Source organism: Perissodus microlepis, chromosome 2 (genome assembly GCF_051167445.1).
Source record: "Perissodus microlepis isolate ML-2025 ecotype Zambia chromosome 2, ASM5116744v1, whole genome shotgun sequence".
NCBI classification, from domain to species: domain Eukaryota; kingdom Metazoa; phylum Chordata; class Actinopteri; order Cichliformes; family Cichlidae; genus Perissodus; species Perissodus microlepis.
The window spans coordinates 32,424,266-32,443,667 of record NC_140462.1 but is presented as its reverse complement, the minus strand read 5'-3'; the positions used below and the strand labels follow the sequence as shown (position 1 = coordinate 32,443,667).

The 19,402-nt window shown below is 43.2% G+C and overlaps 1 protein-coding gene, 1 long non-coding RNA gene and 2 pseudogenes across 4 annotated transcripts; 2 read left to right on the top strand and 2 right to left on the bottom strand.

Annotated features, from left to right (window-relative positions):
* The first annotated feature begins 1,040 nt into the window (after nucleotides 1-1,040).
* Nucleotides 1,041-2,967, top strand: LOC146392988 (uncharacterized). Its single transcript, XR_014797190.1, has 2 exons — nucleotides 1,041-1,510; nucleotides 1,887-2,967. It is a non-coding gene; the product is annotated as an uncharacterized LOC146392988 (long non-coding RNA).
* Nucleotides 2,968-3,335: 368 nt separating this feature from the next.
* LOC146392987 (uncharacterized) lies at nucleotides 3,336-8,795 on the bottom strand (annotated as a pseudogene). The gene is made up of 7 exons (XR_014797186.1): nucleotides 8,705-8,795; nucleotides 8,524-8,601; nucleotides 8,261-8,329; nucleotides 7,068-8,159; nucleotides 6,690-6,902; nucleotides 4,692-5,674; nucleotides 3,336-4,568 (listed from the first exon to the last, which is right to left on the bottom strand). The product of XR_014797186.1 is annotated as an uncharacterized LOC146392987 (transcript).
* A 318-nt stretch (nucleotides 8,796-9,113) lies between these two features.
* Nucleotides 9,114-10,011, bottom strand: LOC146392986 (uncharacterized; annotated as a pseudogene). Its single transcript, XR_014797184.1, has 3 exons — nucleotides 9,567-10,011; nucleotides 9,407-9,478; nucleotides 9,114-9,313 (listed from the first exon to the last, which is right to left on the bottom strand). The product of XR_014797184.1 is annotated as an uncharacterized LOC146392986 (transcript).
* A 1,604-nt stretch (nucleotides 10,012-11,615) lies between these two features.
* rab33ba (RAB33B, member RAS oncogene family a) lies at nucleotides 11,616-19,384 on the top strand. Its single transcript, XM_084908316.1, has 2 exons — nucleotides 11,616-12,074; nucleotides 15,239-19,384. The coding sequence occupies exons 1-2, from the start codon at nucleotides 11,847-11,849 to the stop codon at nucleotides 15,731-15,733; spliced, it is 723 nt and encodes a 240-aa protein (XP_084764442.1). The 5' UTR covers nucleotides 11,616-11,846; the 3' UTR covers nucleotides 15,734-19,384.
* The last annotated feature ends 18 nt before the right edge of the window (nucleotides 19,385-19,402 follow it).

The following is a 19,402-nucleotide window of genomic DNA, read 5'->3' as shown; positions in this document are numbered from 1 at the left end:
TCTGGGCTGAACAGCATCTCCAGGCGGTGCGTCCACATATTCCAGACTTTGCGGAAGGGAGCCATCTTGTCAACACGGCGTGGGGGGCGGGATAGCTTATCATCGAACCGCAGTGCTCTGCTGATGTGGTGGAACCTTTTCTTGGACATCGTAGCCCGGAAAATGCTCCGTCCCCATTTTTCACTCCAGAGGCTCAACGTCGATTCGTGTTTTGACCTGTAAACACCGGACAAAACGAGCAGCCCCACATAAGCCCGAAACTCCTCTGCGTCTATATCTCGCCAGCCGGGAATTTTGCGATTCCCATGCAGGTTTGTCATGGACACAATATGCTTCACGATCTCATCCGTTAGAAACAGCGCGAAGCTGGATATGGGGTCAACGATTCGGGCAGTGGCATAGCGTGTAGGTCCCGGGGTCAGACCAGTGGCTGCTGGGATGTAGCGGAACGTCTCAGCGTTTGTGGGAGACCAAGATATTTTTCCATTTTTTGATGTCCATGCTGCTTCATCAATTTTCCCTCCGTTTTCATCTCCGGCCGCTGCTGTTTCATCAATTTTCCCTCCGTTTTCATCTTCAGCCGCTGCTGTTTCATCAATTTTCCCTCCGCTTTCATCTTCATCCGAGTCGGAACTGGACCCCAGCTGCTCTGTTTCTGCCTCCGATACCTCCTCCTCCTCCTCCTCGTCCCCAGATTCCACGGGGGATAACGCGGAGCTATCCTCATACTCAGAGTTCATGATCACTGGATATCACAGATATTTAAATAGATTTGCTTATGCGGCCAGGAGATCGTTTCTCTTGCATTCCCTTTTGCAAGCACATGCAGGACTAAACTGATTCAAAACTCTATCCGGGTAGTCGTGACGCATGGACCCTGCAGCAGGGTCCCTGCTTCCGGTCAGTCCAGCTAACGTAAAGCTACAAACATCTCTACTGTTTAGGCTACGTCCACACTTAGACTGGTATTTTTGAAAACAGAGATTTTCCGTTTTCATTTTTTAAAAAAAAAATCACATCCACACGTGCAGTTTTGAGAAAAATATCTCAGTCCACGCGTAATCCCCCCTCCAAAAAAACAAAAACAAAGGCAAACGCTGTAATGAGCACGCCAAAGCAACAGGTGGCGATATAATCCTAACCTTGCTGCAATGTTGGCCAATCAGAAGTCTTGAAGCCAGGGCGGGAAAGCATAAACAAAGACGGCGGAACTTTTTTTTTTTACTTCCAACTTTATTTCAAGAAGAAAAATAACAACAAATATAAAACGTTTGGCTTCTTACTTGAGAACTAAAAAGCATTCGAGTCTTTCCTACTAAAGTCAGTATAGCCAAATAGCACATTTTGGTAAAGCACAAAATCCGATAAGACATCGCATTGAAGCAGAACTGAGTCGTACATGTGACAGACAGTGAGGTGGAATTATTCCTCAATATCACACTGGAATATGAAACAGCAAAAAAAAAAAAACAAGAAAACGTGGACTGGGAGACTTGTCAGGGGAAATAAGGTTAGCCTACCATACATGTATAAACGAATGCCCTACTGTATTTCAGTAGCCCAATTATAGATGCCTTTAGCACCTTTAGGTTTGACCTAGTACAGCTCGGCTTCATTTCTTTAACTACTGTGTAGCTTAACCTATACGAAGTCATCATAATGACAGATTTATATTCATCTGAATCTGCAGTGTAACTGTGTTGGTGTTGAATCCCTACCTCAAGAATGTTTTAGAGTTAAAAGTGTAGGAAAAGAGAACACTTAACCTAAAATATTTAAGTGTAGCACTTAAGTAAATATTAATCTTGGTATTCCACCACTGATTTATTTTTAACATTTATTGTGGTTAATTTGTTTTTCATTATTTTATTCTACCTTTTGTCAAGGCAAAACTCAAGGGCCACAGACAGGACAGACTTGAAAGAAGACTTTCAACTGAAACACATTTGCGTAATGTTGCAGAGGTGGACATACAGATGAAGAAAAGAATTCTGGATATGATGGAGACATCTGCGAGGCGAGCTTCTGAACATCACAGTAAATTATAAGTCACTCTTGACAGACAAGTTCAGTTGCAGATGGATTTTTACTGCTAAGACAAGTCATGCATCCACCACCACAACCTTTCAACCTGCCACCACACCATGGTGGGCACATCTATGCATGTGCACCACCACCACACGCTGTACCTGGCTCATTTCCACCCAACAGTACCATAACTGAGCTGCCAAGCAGCACACCCTACCCACCCCTACCTTTGCAGGGAGCAGGGCAATTTTTCTTCACACAAGCACTTTTGGAGGATGATATTTGAAATAATCTGCATCGTTACCTATGCTGGGCAATAAATAACTTATGTTGGGAGCTTTTGGGGCTGCATCTGTATGCTCAACTGTTGGCATGTTAAATGTTTTCTATTAGCTATTATGCAGCTCAAATCTTTTCTGTTCAAAACAGCACTTTGACTTTGACTTAAGTGTAAGAGGTCTTCCTTGTAATTTACAGCCCCCCCCCCCAAATAATCAGACCCAACCATTATAACCCCTTCAATAAAATTATCTTATCTTACATAAATAGGCTGTTGATTTTCTTTACTCATTTCAGTTATTACCAACAAAATAGTTACATGTTTAATCATCTGGGAATTTACCCAGATTTATTTATTTAGACAGAGATCGTCTCCGAGCAACTCAGCCTCCACTCTGCATGCTCTTCTGCTTCTGCCATTCTGCGTTTCAGATCCACAGTCATGCAGCCCGCCCCCTCTCCTTTCTCCTCCACCGTGGTCACTCAGAACCCTGTCCCAGCCTCCATCTTCATCATTACCAGCATTTTGACTCTGGGGTGTGGCTTGTGTAAAATCCTGTCACTGCTGAGATTTCTTCTGCTATGATGGGTCATTGGAGTCTAACTTCCTAACAGTTACATTTATTTCTGTATCTCAATAAATCATGTTTGGTTTTTCCACATGATCTCTCCTTATTGAACTGCTTTTGTAGATACGCTTCAAGCCAGAAAGCAACAATACCTAAACCAAAAATATTAGTGAGAAAGTGTCTGGACTATCTCCAGCTGTGTTGCATGCATTAAAGATAACTTCAGACACTGTCTGGTTGTCATGTCTGAAACAGGCTGTACAGTCACACAGATAAAAGACAGCAGTCATGTTTCTAATGATATAAATCAACCAGAAAGATTATAAAGATAAAAGCTGTGAGACCCCACTAGAGAAAGGATGGCTTGTTATCATTACATGAAGTGATTTAGAAATAATATGTAAGCTTTCAGGGCAGCACTCACAGCTTTTTAAAACTGATTACCTGATGGTGAGCACATACAGGTATATAAACATACAGGTGAACTCTAAGAGGTTATAAAGAAGAGAGCTGTGCTGCTATTTTTACAGAACACAATTTATTCACATTTTTATATTTACAATCAGTTTTTATTTATATAAACAAAATAAACATCACAAAACTAGAACAAAACTATCTTATGTACAATATCAACAGTTTCTCCCCTATTTCCTCTTGTCTTCCACCCATCTTTGTCTCTCTGCCTCGTAGAAAGGAGACTCCTGAAACTCCTTCCAGGTCATCTCCTTGGCCATGCCCTTGTCCCTGTGCAGAGAGTGCACTTTTGAAGGGCAGTAGATATATTTCCCTGCCACTCCAGGGAAGCCTGTGTGAACATGTGGGCTATTTGGGCCCTGTTTCAGGTCCATGTGGCAGAACCTGCAGAGGCGGCCTGTTTGTTGGGTTTCTGGCCTTTTCCTCTTTTTCTCCATCCTTTCCTCTGACCTCTTCCTGGTAGCATCCAGTTCCCTTTGGAAAAAGTCTGTCTGGGCAAATTCCTCAAAGGTCATTTTAGGGTTAGTGATTCCCTCAGCAGCACAAGTTTGATGCACCTTGTGGGAACAATAGAAATAGCGCACAGGCCCTCTCTGGTAAAAATAATGGACGGTGGATCCATCTGTCTCACATTGAGACTTGGGCTGTCCACAGGCAAGACAAGTCTTTGTCTGCCTTTTTTCCCCTCAGGCTGCTGCTGTGGCTGCTGCTGCTGTTGCCTTTCTAAGATGCCCTCCACAATCTTCTCAATTGAGACTTGTGTCAGTGGTGTAGACGGGGCAGGAGGAGGTGGGTTAAACACGGCAGGCTCTATGGTGACTACAGGGACACTAGTTGTTTCACTGCCTTCAGTTAAAGAGTGCCACAGCTGCTGAGTCTCCAGCAGTTTTTCTGGGCTTACGTTCAAAGATGAATTGGTGTTGAGAAGCTTAGCCTAGTGCTTCACATACCGGGATATGTGCACCTTGGATGTGGGACGCAGCAGGCTGTTGGGATCTGTAGCAGAGCGATGGACCATGTCTGCATAATCTTGATCCACAAGCTTCAGGATGTCCTTCTTCCCATGGTACTTTTGCAACAGATCATCTATTGCCTCTTTCATGGGTCGTGTCCAGCATGTGTGGTCCAGCACAAAAACCTGTCCACCTGTCTTTATAGGTCCAGTGCGAGCACTCCTTGGTGAGGCCCGCATCGGCAGAGGTAGAGCTTCAGAGATTTCTGGGAAACAATAGTAATAGTTACTCATATATCATGTAATGAACTAATAATAATAACGTATACATTAATAATAATAATAGTAATTACACGGAATTGTTTGACAATACCACTATGTTAACTTACCCATGACTGTTGTAGGTTGCTGGGTGTCTTCTGATGCTAACTCCTGCTTTAAAAGTGCACCAGAGAAAGGGTGGGTGACAGGTGGTGCTGGTGTGGGGGATGCCACACCTAGCGGTGCCAGGCTGGAGGAGGGTCCCGTTGCTGGAACCTGAAGTTGGGCAGCCACAGGTTTTGGAACAGAGGATGGGGGCTGAAGGGCAGCCGGTTCATCTTTTCTCAGGGTTTTGTGTTTGTCCCAGTTCAGAGGGACTGGACGGCAGCCTGGCTCTCTGTGTTCAAGCCCAAATCGCTCTCCAGTGTCTCTGTCAGAGAGGTGAAGTGCAGGGTACTTCTCCTGATCAGTCACTCTTCTGGAGGCTGCATTCAACTCCACCACTAGAGCTGGATCAAAAACAGAAGGGAGAATGACACCTGGCTGCTTAAGGTCCACCAGTCTTTGGTAGTTCCATCGTGCCACCCCTGTCATGCCCTGGGCTTGGAAAAGTTCAGTGGATACATGAGTCCCGGTAATCCACTGGGCCTGGTGGAAATGATAACCCTCCTGCTGTGAAGTGCCTCGGACAGGAATCCAGATGGGGACCTTGGCACCTTCACCAGGGACATGGTTAAGCTGAAGAGTCCCACCGTACCTAAACATTACACCCTCTGAGAGTTCAGGGTCACTGAGGCAGCCACACAGAATGTGGACTCTCTAAATGCGCCACGCCTTCAGCACGGATGGCTTGAAGAGTGGGACGTTGTTGGGGTCTGTGGCCAGGTGAAAATGGTTCAGGACCTTTTCCACTCTGTTCAGCAGCTCAGTGGGTTGTGGTATTTGGATCCTGCAGTGCTCCCGTATGTGTTGCTTTGTGGGATTAGCAGGATGGATGCCACAGAACTTATAAGCATCCTGGAGCCTCTTCAGGTCCGCCTGATCAACCACTGAGAATGCAGCAGAGAGAAGCTGGCAGAAAGTGCTGAACAGAGGATGATGCTCAGTAGGGCTGCCACGATTAGTCGACTAGTCACGATTACGTCGACTATCAAAATCGTCGACGACTGATTTAATAGTCGACGCGTCGTTTGAAGCTTTGTAAGATCACAAAAGACGCAGGACTAAGTAGTAGGATTTAAGAGTGTAATAACGGACTGAAACAGAAGATGGCAGCACTGCATGTACAAGGATGCCAGCTGCCGTTAAACCCCGAAGAAGAAGAAGCTGTGTCCCAGAATTCATAGCGCGGCCCAGCTCAGTTTCCAACAATGGCGGCAGCTAGTTAGTTTTAATATTACTCTTATTATTCTTTCTGGGTCACAAAATAAACGTTTAACATATTTTCAGGCGAGAATGTAGCTGTGTAAACCTCAAATATCTGCTCAGTTTATCAAGACACCACATATTTTCAAAAGCGCTCCGACGTTTTCGGAGACGTCTGTTACCCACTAGCTCGATAGCTAGCCGGGGGCAAGGCTCACTAGAGTCCGGTGAGAACACCGGACTCCCGGCAAATCGTTTTCAAACCCACCGCTGTCTTTCGCTACTCAGGTTAAACATATATAAGTCACTTAGATAACTTAAAAATGTTATCGTTTGGCTTTTTTTTTAGTATTTTATTTGTTCCTGAGTAAATCGGTTTGGCTGAGATTAAAGTTATAGTTTTTACACAGCTGAATAAACGTCAGGCAGACAGCTGATCATCAGAAGTGTGAGATGCTCGAGAATTTACTCCGGTGTCCTGTTAGATTTTAGATAGCAAGGAGTTTATTAAATTTCACAGAAACAATCTGCAGATTTCATTAAACTTTAATAAACTATCATCTTGTCTTTATTTTTAGTTAGCACATACCTTAAACACTTAAAGCTGTAAGCTAATAATAGTTATATAGGAGCAGATGCTGCTGGTGCAATAAGCTGTACGTTTTACGTTCAATGGATGATGATCTGATTAGTCGACTAATCGCAAAAATAATCGGTGACTAGTCGACTATCAAAATAATCGTTTGTGGCAGCCCTAATGCTCAGAGGTGCACTCCCGCGAAAATCGCCTCAGGCAGTGGAACAGGTCCAGTTTTACAATAATGTTCTTATTGTAGTGGGTTCGAGAGGCACAGCTGTTTGCCACTGGTCCAGATGTGGCCGCAGCAACAACAGCAGGAGTAGTTTTCCAGGCATCCCACGATAGATTTTCACCAGGGATGCAGTCTGGGATCTTAAATGGAGCACAGCAATCCCTAAATATAAGAAATACAAATACATGTAAGTATATGGAAGTAAGTAAGTATATATGTAAGTATATGGAATATTATGTGTGTGCATCAAATTGATCTTAAAAAGAAAAACTCCGTTTGTCCAGACAGATTAGCCGTTTAAATGACAACGATGATTTCTGTTTTTACCTGTCCACCCAGTGGTAGCCGGCCTTTTCCACTCCTGCATCCCTGTACCTCTTGGCCATTCCCTGGTACATGGTTCAGTCTGAGACCTTTCTGTCTCAGACTGAACCATGACCCACAAAACAATCAGCCAGTTTTCATTCATTATCGAATAACTGGACATGACCCCAGATGCCAGCGTGACTTTTCGTGCCACCTTCCTGGTGTGGTCAGACCTGAAGATGTGGCCAAAAGTGCCCTGGAGGAGTTTGGATATGGCTGGATGTTGACGTCGGAATTCGTCGAGCAGGCAGTCAGTCAGGTAATGGCTGGACACAGAAACGCCACACCAGGCATGTGGGTCTTCATAAGACCTGAACTCCTGTGGCTTATTTTCCTTCCTCAGGAATTGCCCAATGGTCCTCTGTCCATGGGCTCCTGCCTCAGAATCCCAGACCGATTCTGTGGCATGGAGGTACGCCAGGTGAGCTCGCTCATACTTGAGGTGCATGAGTTCATTTAATTGGTTTGCCATGTCTGCTGGAGATTTGCCAGTCCTCCTGAGCTCATCCATAACAGACTTGCAGATGGCCTTTTTATATGTAAGAAAAGCAGGGAGAAGGTTGGTAAACCTTTTGGGCAGTTTCTCCAGCCATCGTGGATTGTCAGCAAACCAGTTCCTGCGACAAGCCCTGCAGCAGAGTCGTGAGGACAGGATGTAATACTGACCACTGGTGCCAACAATTACTCGTGGCCTGCCCACACCAGCAGAGACCACTTGTGAACCAAAGCAACCATGGAGACATGGCAAGATATAATTGTTTCTTAACCTGACCATGATAGCACTCTCAGGTTTCCAAATAAAGAAGGGGTGGAGCTGGAAGAAATTTGGCGATGGCAGGTCAGCCACTGTATCTATGAGCTCAGGCTGTGGAGGGAAACGCCAGAGTGAAATCGCGTTCCCTGCGTGACGCACTGGTCGAGACCCAGGCCACAGTCCAAGGTCCTGAAGCTCAGTCTTCATCCACAGCTGCTGGTGCAGAGAACAATTCCAGCTGCTGAGGTCATACTCATAACCAGCCACTGGAACTGAAACAGCTGGCTGAGCTGAAGGAGCTGGGATTGAAACATAAATATTTGACAAAACAGTGTTACTCTCATATTGTTACTGTTGGAATACACAGAAAAAAAATAAAAGACATGCAGTATACGCTCACCATCTTCACCGCTGTCTTCAAAAGTCAGCACTTTGCACACAGATGTGGAAGCAGCATCTGTACTCAGTCCTGAGACAAATGAATGCAGTCATTCTGTAATTCATTTGTGCAAATTATGAGCAAGATGACAAAATGTAACCTGAGCGTGAATAATATGCTATCATTAATGATCTATGCTTTAAGCAGACGTTTAACTGAACATCAACTGTAAATGAAAATAGAGAGGGACCAGGATTTGACTCAGGCCTTTCTGTTTCACTGACCTGTGGGCTCCTTTAGTAGAAATGCCAGCTCCTGTGGGAGGGGCACAGGTGACTTCCTCTTCACACCTGAGGCTGCACCTACAGGTATAGTAATCGAAAAGAGTAATGGAAACATTTTTTTACTCTAGACACAATAAACAGAACATTTAATTATATGAAAAACATTATAGTTGTTTTGTACCATCGGCTGATGATGCCTGAGGTTCTGCAGTTGGTGGTATGGACAGTGCAGCAGATGGAACTACAACAGGAAAACGTGTCAGCAGCTTCATGATTTACACTGTATGTGAGTGTTGCTGTTAGTAGGAACTCACACATCCATACTCTTACTTCTCCTGTTTCTCATTGCAAAACAAATGTAATTTATTTATATGCAACAGATATGCCGAACCAAATCATTTTAACCTCTTCTCATCGAAGCAGGAGGAGCGGTGTAAGTCAGTGAACAACATGCATTCAGGTGTTAGTAACTACTGCTACTTGTTTTTAACACATTCATAGAGAACAAGAACACATACTCACCCTTTGTGGTTGGTATCAATTCATAGTCCTTAGGACAGTTAACATAATGCCAGCATACACCTATACTATTAGAGGAACATCGCCAGAATGTGGCCAGAACACACAAAACAAGAACAAGACAATATATAAAAGTTCAAGTTCAGGCTCAGCTTTGGAGAGCAATTCATGTAAAACAATTGTACTCCAGTTCTGAAACCTTTCATTTGAAAACCTGTGTTTGCTCCTGAAGATCCTCTGGGTGTGGACCCTGCTGCTGCTGGCACAGTGACTAGTTATGCAGAGACAGAGGACAGAGGCATATGAGACAGAAACAGACTTAGCCATTATCGCTTCTGACATTTAGTAATAACGCAGTACTTACAGCTCTGCATGCGTAGTTTTACAGGTGACATGCTCAGCATTGCGTCCTCCAGGTCTTTATCCTCATCCATCCCTATGATGCAGGCAACAATTAGATAAATATATAATGAACTTATATTTCACATCAACAATGTTATTAAAATATTATTAAAACAACTTACCCAGGGGTTTAGTTGGAGCATTTGTGGAAGCAGGCACAGACTGCTGCAGCTTATGCATCCGTGTTCCTTGACTGCAGCTCTTCCTCATGATAAAGTCTGCATAGCCGTCACCTCTGCCGTCCCAAATCTCCTTCCAGGTGCTCTTGGCTCATGAGCCAAAGCCAACCAGCTGATCATCCTCAGAGGCTTCTGCTGCAACACTCACTCTGCTGGCCTCTTAGTTCAGAAGATTTTTTATCTCTGCAAAGCTGAGGGTATACTGTACAAATGAATGCAAGCTCTCCTTGCCATGTCCTTCTTCCAAAGAGGTCCCTGCATCCTCTTCCTTCCTGAGATCTTTGATCAGGTACATGGTGTACCCGACATCATTCTCCAGAAGCCACCGGAAAGATTTCCCTTTATATTTTCCAAACTGCAGGATGTACTCTCCCTGCACTTCCTTCATGTTGGAGGCACCACAGAGATTTTCCCTGGATATGGTGCAACTTTCTTGTGCATCTTGACATGCAGTGAAAAAATAAACAATTATATTAAACAAAATTGATTCCAAACAGAAACAAAGACATTTCAGGTTATAATCTTGCTGCTGGGTTTAGACAGCAGGATGCAGGAGAACAACAAAGAGACACAATTTGAAAGAACATTGACAACATTGTTTTTTCCTCCAGGTATAACAAATTGTTCTGTGTGTAAATAAAAACCTTTCATGGTTGAATGATTATCTGCAAAATTTGTGATAACTGCTTAGTAGTCATGGCACATAAGAATTGCTGGTAGATTATCAACATATCTATTTAAGCTATCGTGTTTATTCATAAACGAGTGGGCATTGCTCATGTTAGAGAGATATCAAGACAGACTTTCGCATTGATGAGATTACTGCCCATTAAAACATGAAAGCAATACATTTTTTTAAGCAGGTTCAGTCATTTAGCATGTCATCTCATAACAAGCCACTTATCGGTTATTTAATTGTACCACATTATAGTAATGTCAGTGTCACAGCAGTCAGAAACCTACAAAGTTTATTTAACAGTAAAACACGTCAATGAAACAAGCAATTTATTTAAGGAGCAGGTTCATTCATGATTTACCGTGCCACTTTACAACAGCGGATAAACTCCCACCGTCTTTAACCAAGCGATGGATGCTTCGTAAATGCAATCGCAACACGCCTATTACCTGTAATATACACCTGTAAATGTATTCTGTTGGTTTATTCTTATTTCAAACGACGTTTCTTACCTTTGATCAATGAATGAGGAGCGTTGGGATGTGTTGCGAGCGGTGAGTTACTTGTTTTCTCTCCCGAAACGTAAGAGAGGAGATTTTTTAAAAGTGCCGCCGCATCTCAAACTCGCAACAGCGCCGGAAGACCGTAGTGGCCAAAAATATATTACACCCGTAGTGGTTTAGCGCTACCATAGAGAATGAATGGGAAACGGTTTAGGGCCGTTTAGCTAAACAATCCCAAGAATCGCGCGGGGGCATTTAGATTAATGTCCACAATGCCCCAAACCGCGCTTTCAGTCTGCCAAAAGCACATCCAATGTGCATTCGAGCTCGAATGGTCATTAAATAAAATGATCATTTATTAAAAATGAAATAATTTAGACAGTTTTAACTCTCAGTGATGCCGCAGTGTGTGTTTGACTTTGGGACCTGAAGCGGAGTTTGGACTCGGAAACTAAACCTATTCCTTTTTCATGCTTTTTTAAAAACCAATACACGTAACAGTCAACACTCTTCAGCTGCAGCAGAGTGGCGCAGCGGAAGCGTGCTGGGCCCATAACCCAGAGGTCGATGGATCGAAACCATCCTCTGCTATTTGTTTTTCCCCTCTTTTTGTACCTTCAAGATTTCTGACGTAATTCAGTGGTCCCAATCTTTATGCCTTTCCCACACAGCTCATGGATGATCGGTTAAATTCAGTGTCCTTTTTTAGTGATTAGAGGTTTCTTATATGAAGTTCATTTTTACATTATTTCTCACTGGACATGAACCTCACATAAAATACAATCTCGCGAGACGCCACGTTGTTTGGACTACGTTGAACGTGTCTTCCCAGGTAGGCTGCGGATAGGAGTGTTTACAGGGATGCGCTCGTTTAGAGACAAAGATCAGTGTATACATTGACATTTTCTAAAGATGGCTCACGCAGCAGCTGCTCTTCTCGTCCTGTAACCGCCTGAGTTCAGACCGAGCTGTAGCTGCAGCGGAGCCTGATAACTGACAGCTAGTGGACACTGAGCCCAGAGTCGTCCAGCTCGTCGTTGTGATATGGCGGAGAGCGGGTCGTCAGCTGAATTCTCCAGCTCCCTGACGAGCTCCAGTCTTCCACCGCCGAGGACCCGCATCTTCAAAATCATCGTCATCGGGGACTCCGGGGTCGGGAAGACCTGTCTCACTTACCGCTTTTGTGCCGGCAAGTTCCCCGAGAAGACCGAGGCCACGATCGGGGTGGACTTCAGGGAGAGACTGGTCGAGATTGACGGCGAAAATATCAAGGTGTGTACTGCAGAGGAGCTTCATTGTTACACATCCAGTTCCTCAGGGTGTCTTGGCTGGACTGCAAGGTTCAAAGACAACACAACGGTGTATGCTATATGGTGATTGACAGCTAGTGGCAGGTCTTATCAGTGGGCCTCTGATCAGGTCCACTGCAGCAGCTATGTAAAAAATGTCTTCAGTAGTACTTGGGACATGTATTACTTCGACCTCACTGGATACCAACCCTGATGTGCAGGTCATTAGGATCATTTGGAGGGTCACTTTGAAACAGCACTATTTAATCCTTGTTACAAGTTCTCATCTGTAGGCAAGTGATTACAAACTGTATATAAACGATGGATGTAGTCATCGTGACATCAGCCATGGGCACTTAATCGATATTAAATGAAAACCAACATTCAGAAGCTCTAATTGAAGTACTCTTGCCCATCTTTTCTTTCTAAATTCTGTCTCCTTTAAATCATGTAGTGTTTTCCAGTTGAAGTCGGAATTTTCAACTCGTCCAGGAACTGGCCAAAAGTCCTGTGATGTCATTTGTTGTGAACACCACAACAATGGAGGATGTTGAGCAATGATATACCTATTGCTTAGTCTATGGCTATTTGTCACACGTGGGGGCCACGTTGTTATTTATAAAGCCTCGTTGCCAGGTTTAAAAAATATATGTTACTATAAGGTACCGCCTAAACCAGGACCAATACCAAGACTGACACTTACTGAGAGGACAGACGCACGCTCCACTTGACTGTTGCGTCTCTCACCCTCTCTGTTTTTCACATAATGATATTATCCTATATCCTCGCATGTGATTGGCCACAATATGGAGGGATTGGAGCATAGCTGAGCCACTCTGTGAGAGCTGAGCAGCGAGAGAAAATTAAGTGAGGAGCCGGCTTTCGCTTTATGGGAGTCGACGCTTCTGATTCACTACAAAGCACTCTCTAAGCACGGCTCTTAAAGCTGATGCTTTTGCGCATGACACATTATTGAACGTTACGTTGTGTCTCATGGATACTGTTGACTCCAAATCTCCCGACCACTATGTTGATCTGAGACAGCAAGACTAAGACAGCGAGACCAAGACAAGTCCAAGACCACGTAAAAGTTTTCTCGAGACCAAGACCAGTCTCGAGACATCCAACTCTACTACAAGGTCATTAAGATAAGATGGGGCCTGATTATTTAAGACCTTGTATGTGAGGAGCAGGATCAATTCAGTTCTAGATTTAACAGGGAGCCAATGAAGGGAAGCCAATACAGGAGAAATCTGCTCTCTCTTTCTAGTCCCTGTCAGGACTCTTGCTGCAGCATTTTGGATTAACTGAAGGCTTTTCAGGGAGCTTTTAGGACTTCCTGATAATAATGAATTACAGTCGTCCAGCCTGGAAGTAATAAATGCATGAACTAGTTTTTCAGCGTCACTCTGAGACAGGATATTTCTGATTTTAGAGATATTGGTGCACATATTACACACATGGAAGAAAGCAGTCCTACATATTTGTTTGAAGTTTGTTTGAAGGACATGTCCTGGTCAAAAATGACTCCAAGGTTCCTCACAGCGTTACTGGAGGCCAAGGTAATGCCATCCAGAGTAAGAATCTGGTTAGAGACCATATTTCTAAGATTTTTAGGAGCAAGTACAATAACCTCAGTTTGATCTGGTTTTAGAAGTGGTGCCACTGACTAGCCAATATTTGGTATGCAGTCTGTTGACATCACATTTTCAGACCACCTGGCTGGCATGGAACCCCAACCGAGAAGGTAATAAAAAGGTATCTTGTACCAGGTAGTACCAGCTAATGGAAAACCCTAACAACAGAGTCGAGTCGAGCCGACCGGAGTAGGTACTAGTGGAAAATGGCTATAGATAAGCATTACACAGTCACTGACCAGGCAGGAAGACAAGCGTTGCATTGTATTGTTACTTATGGATTTAGCTTGATTTTATGACTTTACCACAGTTTGGGAGTAAAGTCACTCCCACTTCCAACTTCCGAGGTAAAGGTGTGAGTGCATCGTTACTCTGAGTCCAGGCTGCAACATGGAAGCATCACAGAGAAAAACTCAAACATCGAGCCAGCTGCACAAACCGGTCAGCTCACGCTCAGTCTGTTCTTTCTGTGTATGGTGTGTATGTATAAAAGAATGTTAATCGAGTTGAGTAAAATGTTCTGTCAATTGTGATTCTAATTTTTTTACTGCACTCTACTGCCTCAACAGTTTGGTCCACACCATGTTGATTTTTTCTGTACAGTTGTGAGCCTGTAAAGAAGGAAAGGTTGCTGTTGCTAGCTTTGCTAACATTAGCCACTCTTTACAAACGAATCTGTTTTCAGTAATATTTACAAAGTGCCACACATTCCTACAACATTTAAAACATGACTTGATTATCAAAGATTTTAATGGCTCCTAAATCCACTCAAATGTATGTTTGTGTGGCCAATGTTTAACCTCGCCTATTCCACTGCGCTCACTTTAGAACAATGTACCACTTAATCTGACTTTTTTTTTGGGGGGGGGGGGGGGGGGGGGGTCTTTGTAAGAGAAAGAACTTATATTTAGACCAGGTTTTTCAGTTAATGAACTCGCTGCATCAATGATCTGCACAGATATTTGGATTTCTGTGTTGCATAAATGTAATCGTAAAGGGCTTAATTTGTTGTGGCTGCACAATTGCAGGCACTGCACTACAGGAGTGCCAGCGACACATACGTCATCATAGGAAGTAATACAATAAGAACAGCTGCTGTGGTATCTCCAGTTGGCAGCTAATTCAGTTAACTGGCATTGTACAGCACATTATTAAAATATGAATAATCTGCCCATTAACAATGACAGCCACATTTCAAGACTAACTGACTCTTCCCTAATTTCTAATACTGATGCACAGATCATGAGACCTGCAACAATGTAGAAACAGTGTGTCAGTGTTGTGTTTGTAATGGTTTTTGGCTGACAGTAGAACTTAGTGACACAATAATATGGATAAAAACACAGTTCTAGTTTGGACTGTTCTAACTAAAACCACTTGGAGCGGTCAGTAAGATTAGAAAAACGGTATAATAATAATAATCTTATTATAATAATGAATGGAATTTGTGAGTAAATGACATCACTGCTTGTCTTCTGGCAGGATTTCACTTCTGTATTGTCTCGTACAGATCCAGCTGTGGGACACTGCAGGCCAGGAGCGTTTCAGGAAGTCCATGGTGCAGCACTACTACCGCAACGTGCACGCTGTTGTCTTTGTCTATGACATCACCAACGCTGCCAGCTTCCACAGCCTCCCTGCTTGGATCGAGGAGTGCAAGCAGCACGCACTGGGCACAGAGGTACCCAGGATCTTAGTCGGAAACAAGTGTGACCTCCAAGACTCCGTGCAAGTAAACACGGACTTGGCTCAACAGTTCGCAGACGCCCACTCCATGCCGCTGTTTGAGACATCTGCAAAGAATCCCAACAGCCAAGGAGACAGAAACTATGGAAATAGTGACCATGTCGAGGCTATTTTCATGACAGTCGCCCATAAGCTGAAGTCTCAGAAGCCCCTGGTGCTCAGCCAGCCCCCTGAGGCATCAGGGGGAACCATCAACCTAAACAGGGGGCGGGATGATGGGGGGGACGGGACCAGGAGCTGGGGCTGCACCAGCTGCTGAGATAGGCTAACGGAGAGGATAGAAGGAGACGAGCTCGGCCCAAGGCGGCTGATGGCCGATGAGGTTGGAGGCAGACGGGGCAGAGCAAAGAACGGATGTCAAAAAAGAGAAAATTGTTCTTAAAAAATGGCTTCACAATCAGAACAACAGATGAATGTTTCCAGTAGAGGATATATTAGTTCACTGCTTGTGCTTAACTGACTTATAACCATTTGAGGCAGTATGTGACTGTCTAGGATTGGCAGGGTTCACGGAAATGAACTGTGCCAATGAATGATTGGAAAACTGGGGCCAAAAATCTGATATTAAATCAGTAATTATTCGTTTAACTCCTTCAGCAGAGGCAGATATGTAGGGTCAAAATAACAGAGCACTTTACAAAGTAATGCACTACATGCCATTTAATTAGACTGTATGTTAGAAGAGCGGTGTCACTGTGGTATTATAATGTTTGTAGACTGCATTATCTTAAAGGTGTTGGTCATGTTATCTCCGCCCCCCTCGTGGGTGTAATACTCTGCAGGTGGCTGGTTTTAGTTGTCTCATCAAAGGCTCCCTGTGAAGTTTGCATCTAAATAGTATTTTCACTCTTTGTTTATGTTGAGTGTGAATATGCAGATGCAGTATTCTGAATATTTCACATGGGATCTGGTCTTCCCAGTCCACGGTCTATGTCTCTATTCTGGGACACCATCAGACTAACTTTTCTCAAGTAACACTACATTTAATTCTTTATTCCTGGGAATTTGAATTTCCAGTGTGTCCCCTCTGTTCATACACTTTCTTCTGATTGGTCGCCCTCCAGAAGCTGAGGGTGTTTTTGCTGAACTGCTTGCTTTCTTAGCTTGTTATCACCATTAATGCTAAAGTTAATTATAAGAACCAGAAACAGGCGCGTGCTAGCAGAGTGTGCAGACCGTTAAAAACAGCGGCTACAACTATGAGTTGAAAACTTCACAGGGTGCCTTTAAATCCTGTTGCTTTTACTCCAGTGATTAAAAAATTGTCCACTTATATTAATATTCTGTGTGTAACTTAGTCATAACGAGTTCACTGAAATACTAAATTGGAATGAAATGCATGGAGGGAACAATATCCACGTTATTGACTTTTTATAGAAAAAGTGGAGTTTTTTCCACTCAGTTTTGGGCTGATTTATTGAGTTATGGACAACCTTTCTTTTTCCTCCTACTATATGAACTTTATTATTATGCCGATGCATTTGCATCAGTTGAGGGTTTAAAGAAGGACTGACTATAAAGTCTTTAACAAATAATGCAAAAAAACGAGAACATTACCAAACACTGAACAATGGATACGTGGATTCCTGGTCTGTGGCCTGAAGTTTGTTTAATATTAAGAGTAGATGGAAAGTAAAGAAGTATGATTACTTCAATGACAGTTTTACAGAGTGGTTTCGTAAAGTTAAAGGCAAATTTTAGCTATTTGTCAATTATTAGGACAACCTCAAACCACAGGAGGGTCTGGGAGCATGTACAACAATCATGTGTCCATTATGACCAATTCATCACATCTTTTTCAGCCAAACAAAAAGATTCAACATCAAGTTCATGCCGTGATGTCTGCTACTGGCATCACACCTAGTGAACCACTCCCGTCTGTTTCAGCTCACTTTTATTTTTACAGCTGAAGCTGCTTCAGAGAAAACGATATTAATCCACTTCCCACTGTTCCTCCTAACAGTGGGGGAAACTGCTAAGCTGTTTTCAGTGCATGTACAGTCATTGCTAACCACAGCTACCAGTAGATATACTTGGTACTTAATGTCCTGATAAATGTCCCAGGGAAGCACAAAAACATCCACATAATTACGAGACAACTCAAATTTGTTTTTTGAGCAAAATCTTTGCTAATAAATTGTTTGTAAACGTAGCATTAGCATTAGCGGACAGTTAACAAATGGTATTATCTTTTGCACCTTTACTGAAAAATTGTGCCAATAAAAGGTGAGGAAATGATCAAGTCTTTTTCATGTTAGGCCTTAATATAGCTCCTCATAATTGGAGCTAAAATATCCAGGAAATCATGGCTACCATCTAGCTGCTAATCTAGTTTGCTAATTGCCTCTGTTTTTGTTTCACTTCTGAACAGTGGGAGGAACTGGTAAGGTGTTTTCTATGTATGTACAGTCTGTGTGCAGCAGTTGTTGTTATTATTAGGCCTTCAAATGAACCTTTGTATACTGCAATAGAGTACCACAGGAAACAGTCTGAAAAGAGCTAGCACCGTTTCACTCTCTTTTCTCCAGGTTTTTGTTTTTGAATGGATTTGCTTCCTGAAACAAGATCTGTAGTTTTCCTATAACATAAAAAGTGGGAGTAAATACCCTGCTGATGAACACTGAGATTGTGGCATTGCAGAAGTTGTCAGGAATATAAAATTTAACAGGACCTATAGCTTAATAAATAAAATTTTATTAAGATATCGATAAATCTTGAAAAAACCTTTGGCTTTTTGAAACATTTTAGATTGATGCTAATGTTCTAAGATGCCCCACAAAAATATGGCGCTATTGCTTTTCCAATTCCTAATCTTGTCTGTAATTCGGGAGCAATGACATATAAGGAATGTGCTCAGTCAGTCAAAAGGGAACCTTTAAGGGAAATACTGGTTAAAACTTTTTGTTTGCCTGCTGCTTTTTATGTGTAGGGTACAATTCCGCATAGCTGGCCAATCAGATGATTAAAACAAATAAGTATGTATCAATGTGGTGGTGGTGACGCCAGCCATCATCCACCCACGATGCATTCTTCAGATCCCCTCCCAGCCCTCACTCACACCTTTGTCTGTGTGACCATAACAACTCACAGGATGGTGGGGAGGGGGGACACGTGATGAAGGATTGACACCTTGGCTAGCGTGACCTAGAGGTGTGAATCTACTCTGGAACCACCTCCAAGAGGACAGTTCATCAAAGGGTTAAATACCAGGGACTCTCAATTTTTAAATAGTTTTTTCTTTACAAAAAAGGGAAAAGTAACCATCAGGCAAATTGTTATTGCAGACATTGCGCTGACCTTGGATTTCCCTACTTCATAGTGTGTCGCTCAGGTGTCTTAACATGTGGAGTAATGTCTACATCCGCTACTTAGATTACACATAAGCTTGTGATATAATACTAAGCATGTCTGGCAGCATTCTACAATAAATGCCATCTTTCCGTCCACAAGCAGCGACGGCCCCTTGGCTGCTGTCCATAGAGTCATTTTGTGGCTTTGTGTCAGTTTGTGCATGTCTGACCACAGCTGGTCCTGTGGCTATTCTGCCGATCACCTACAGGTTTTGCTTACGTCGTCTTAATACACAGACAGTAAATGAAAACACCACTTTCTCTCAGGACTTGCTGTTCACAGCCCAAGCATCTGTGGAGCCTGTCAGTGATGTGACTGGAATGGGGGGTGGGCACTGCGTGGGTTTTAATTGTTGTGGGCTCGGCTGCTGCTTCTTCTCTGTTCGCAAAGTGTCCTTTGTTTTCATTCCAAGTCCGCCTTCACACTGGGCTCTACTGTAACTTCCTTTGGTTTACTTTTGTTCTTTAAAGATGCAAGACAGGATTGCTGTATATCTTACTGTAAATGGGCCGAAAGAAATGAATGAATTAAATCCATTAAACTGGTGGAGAAAAGGGGAGATCCTGTGGTTTTATGT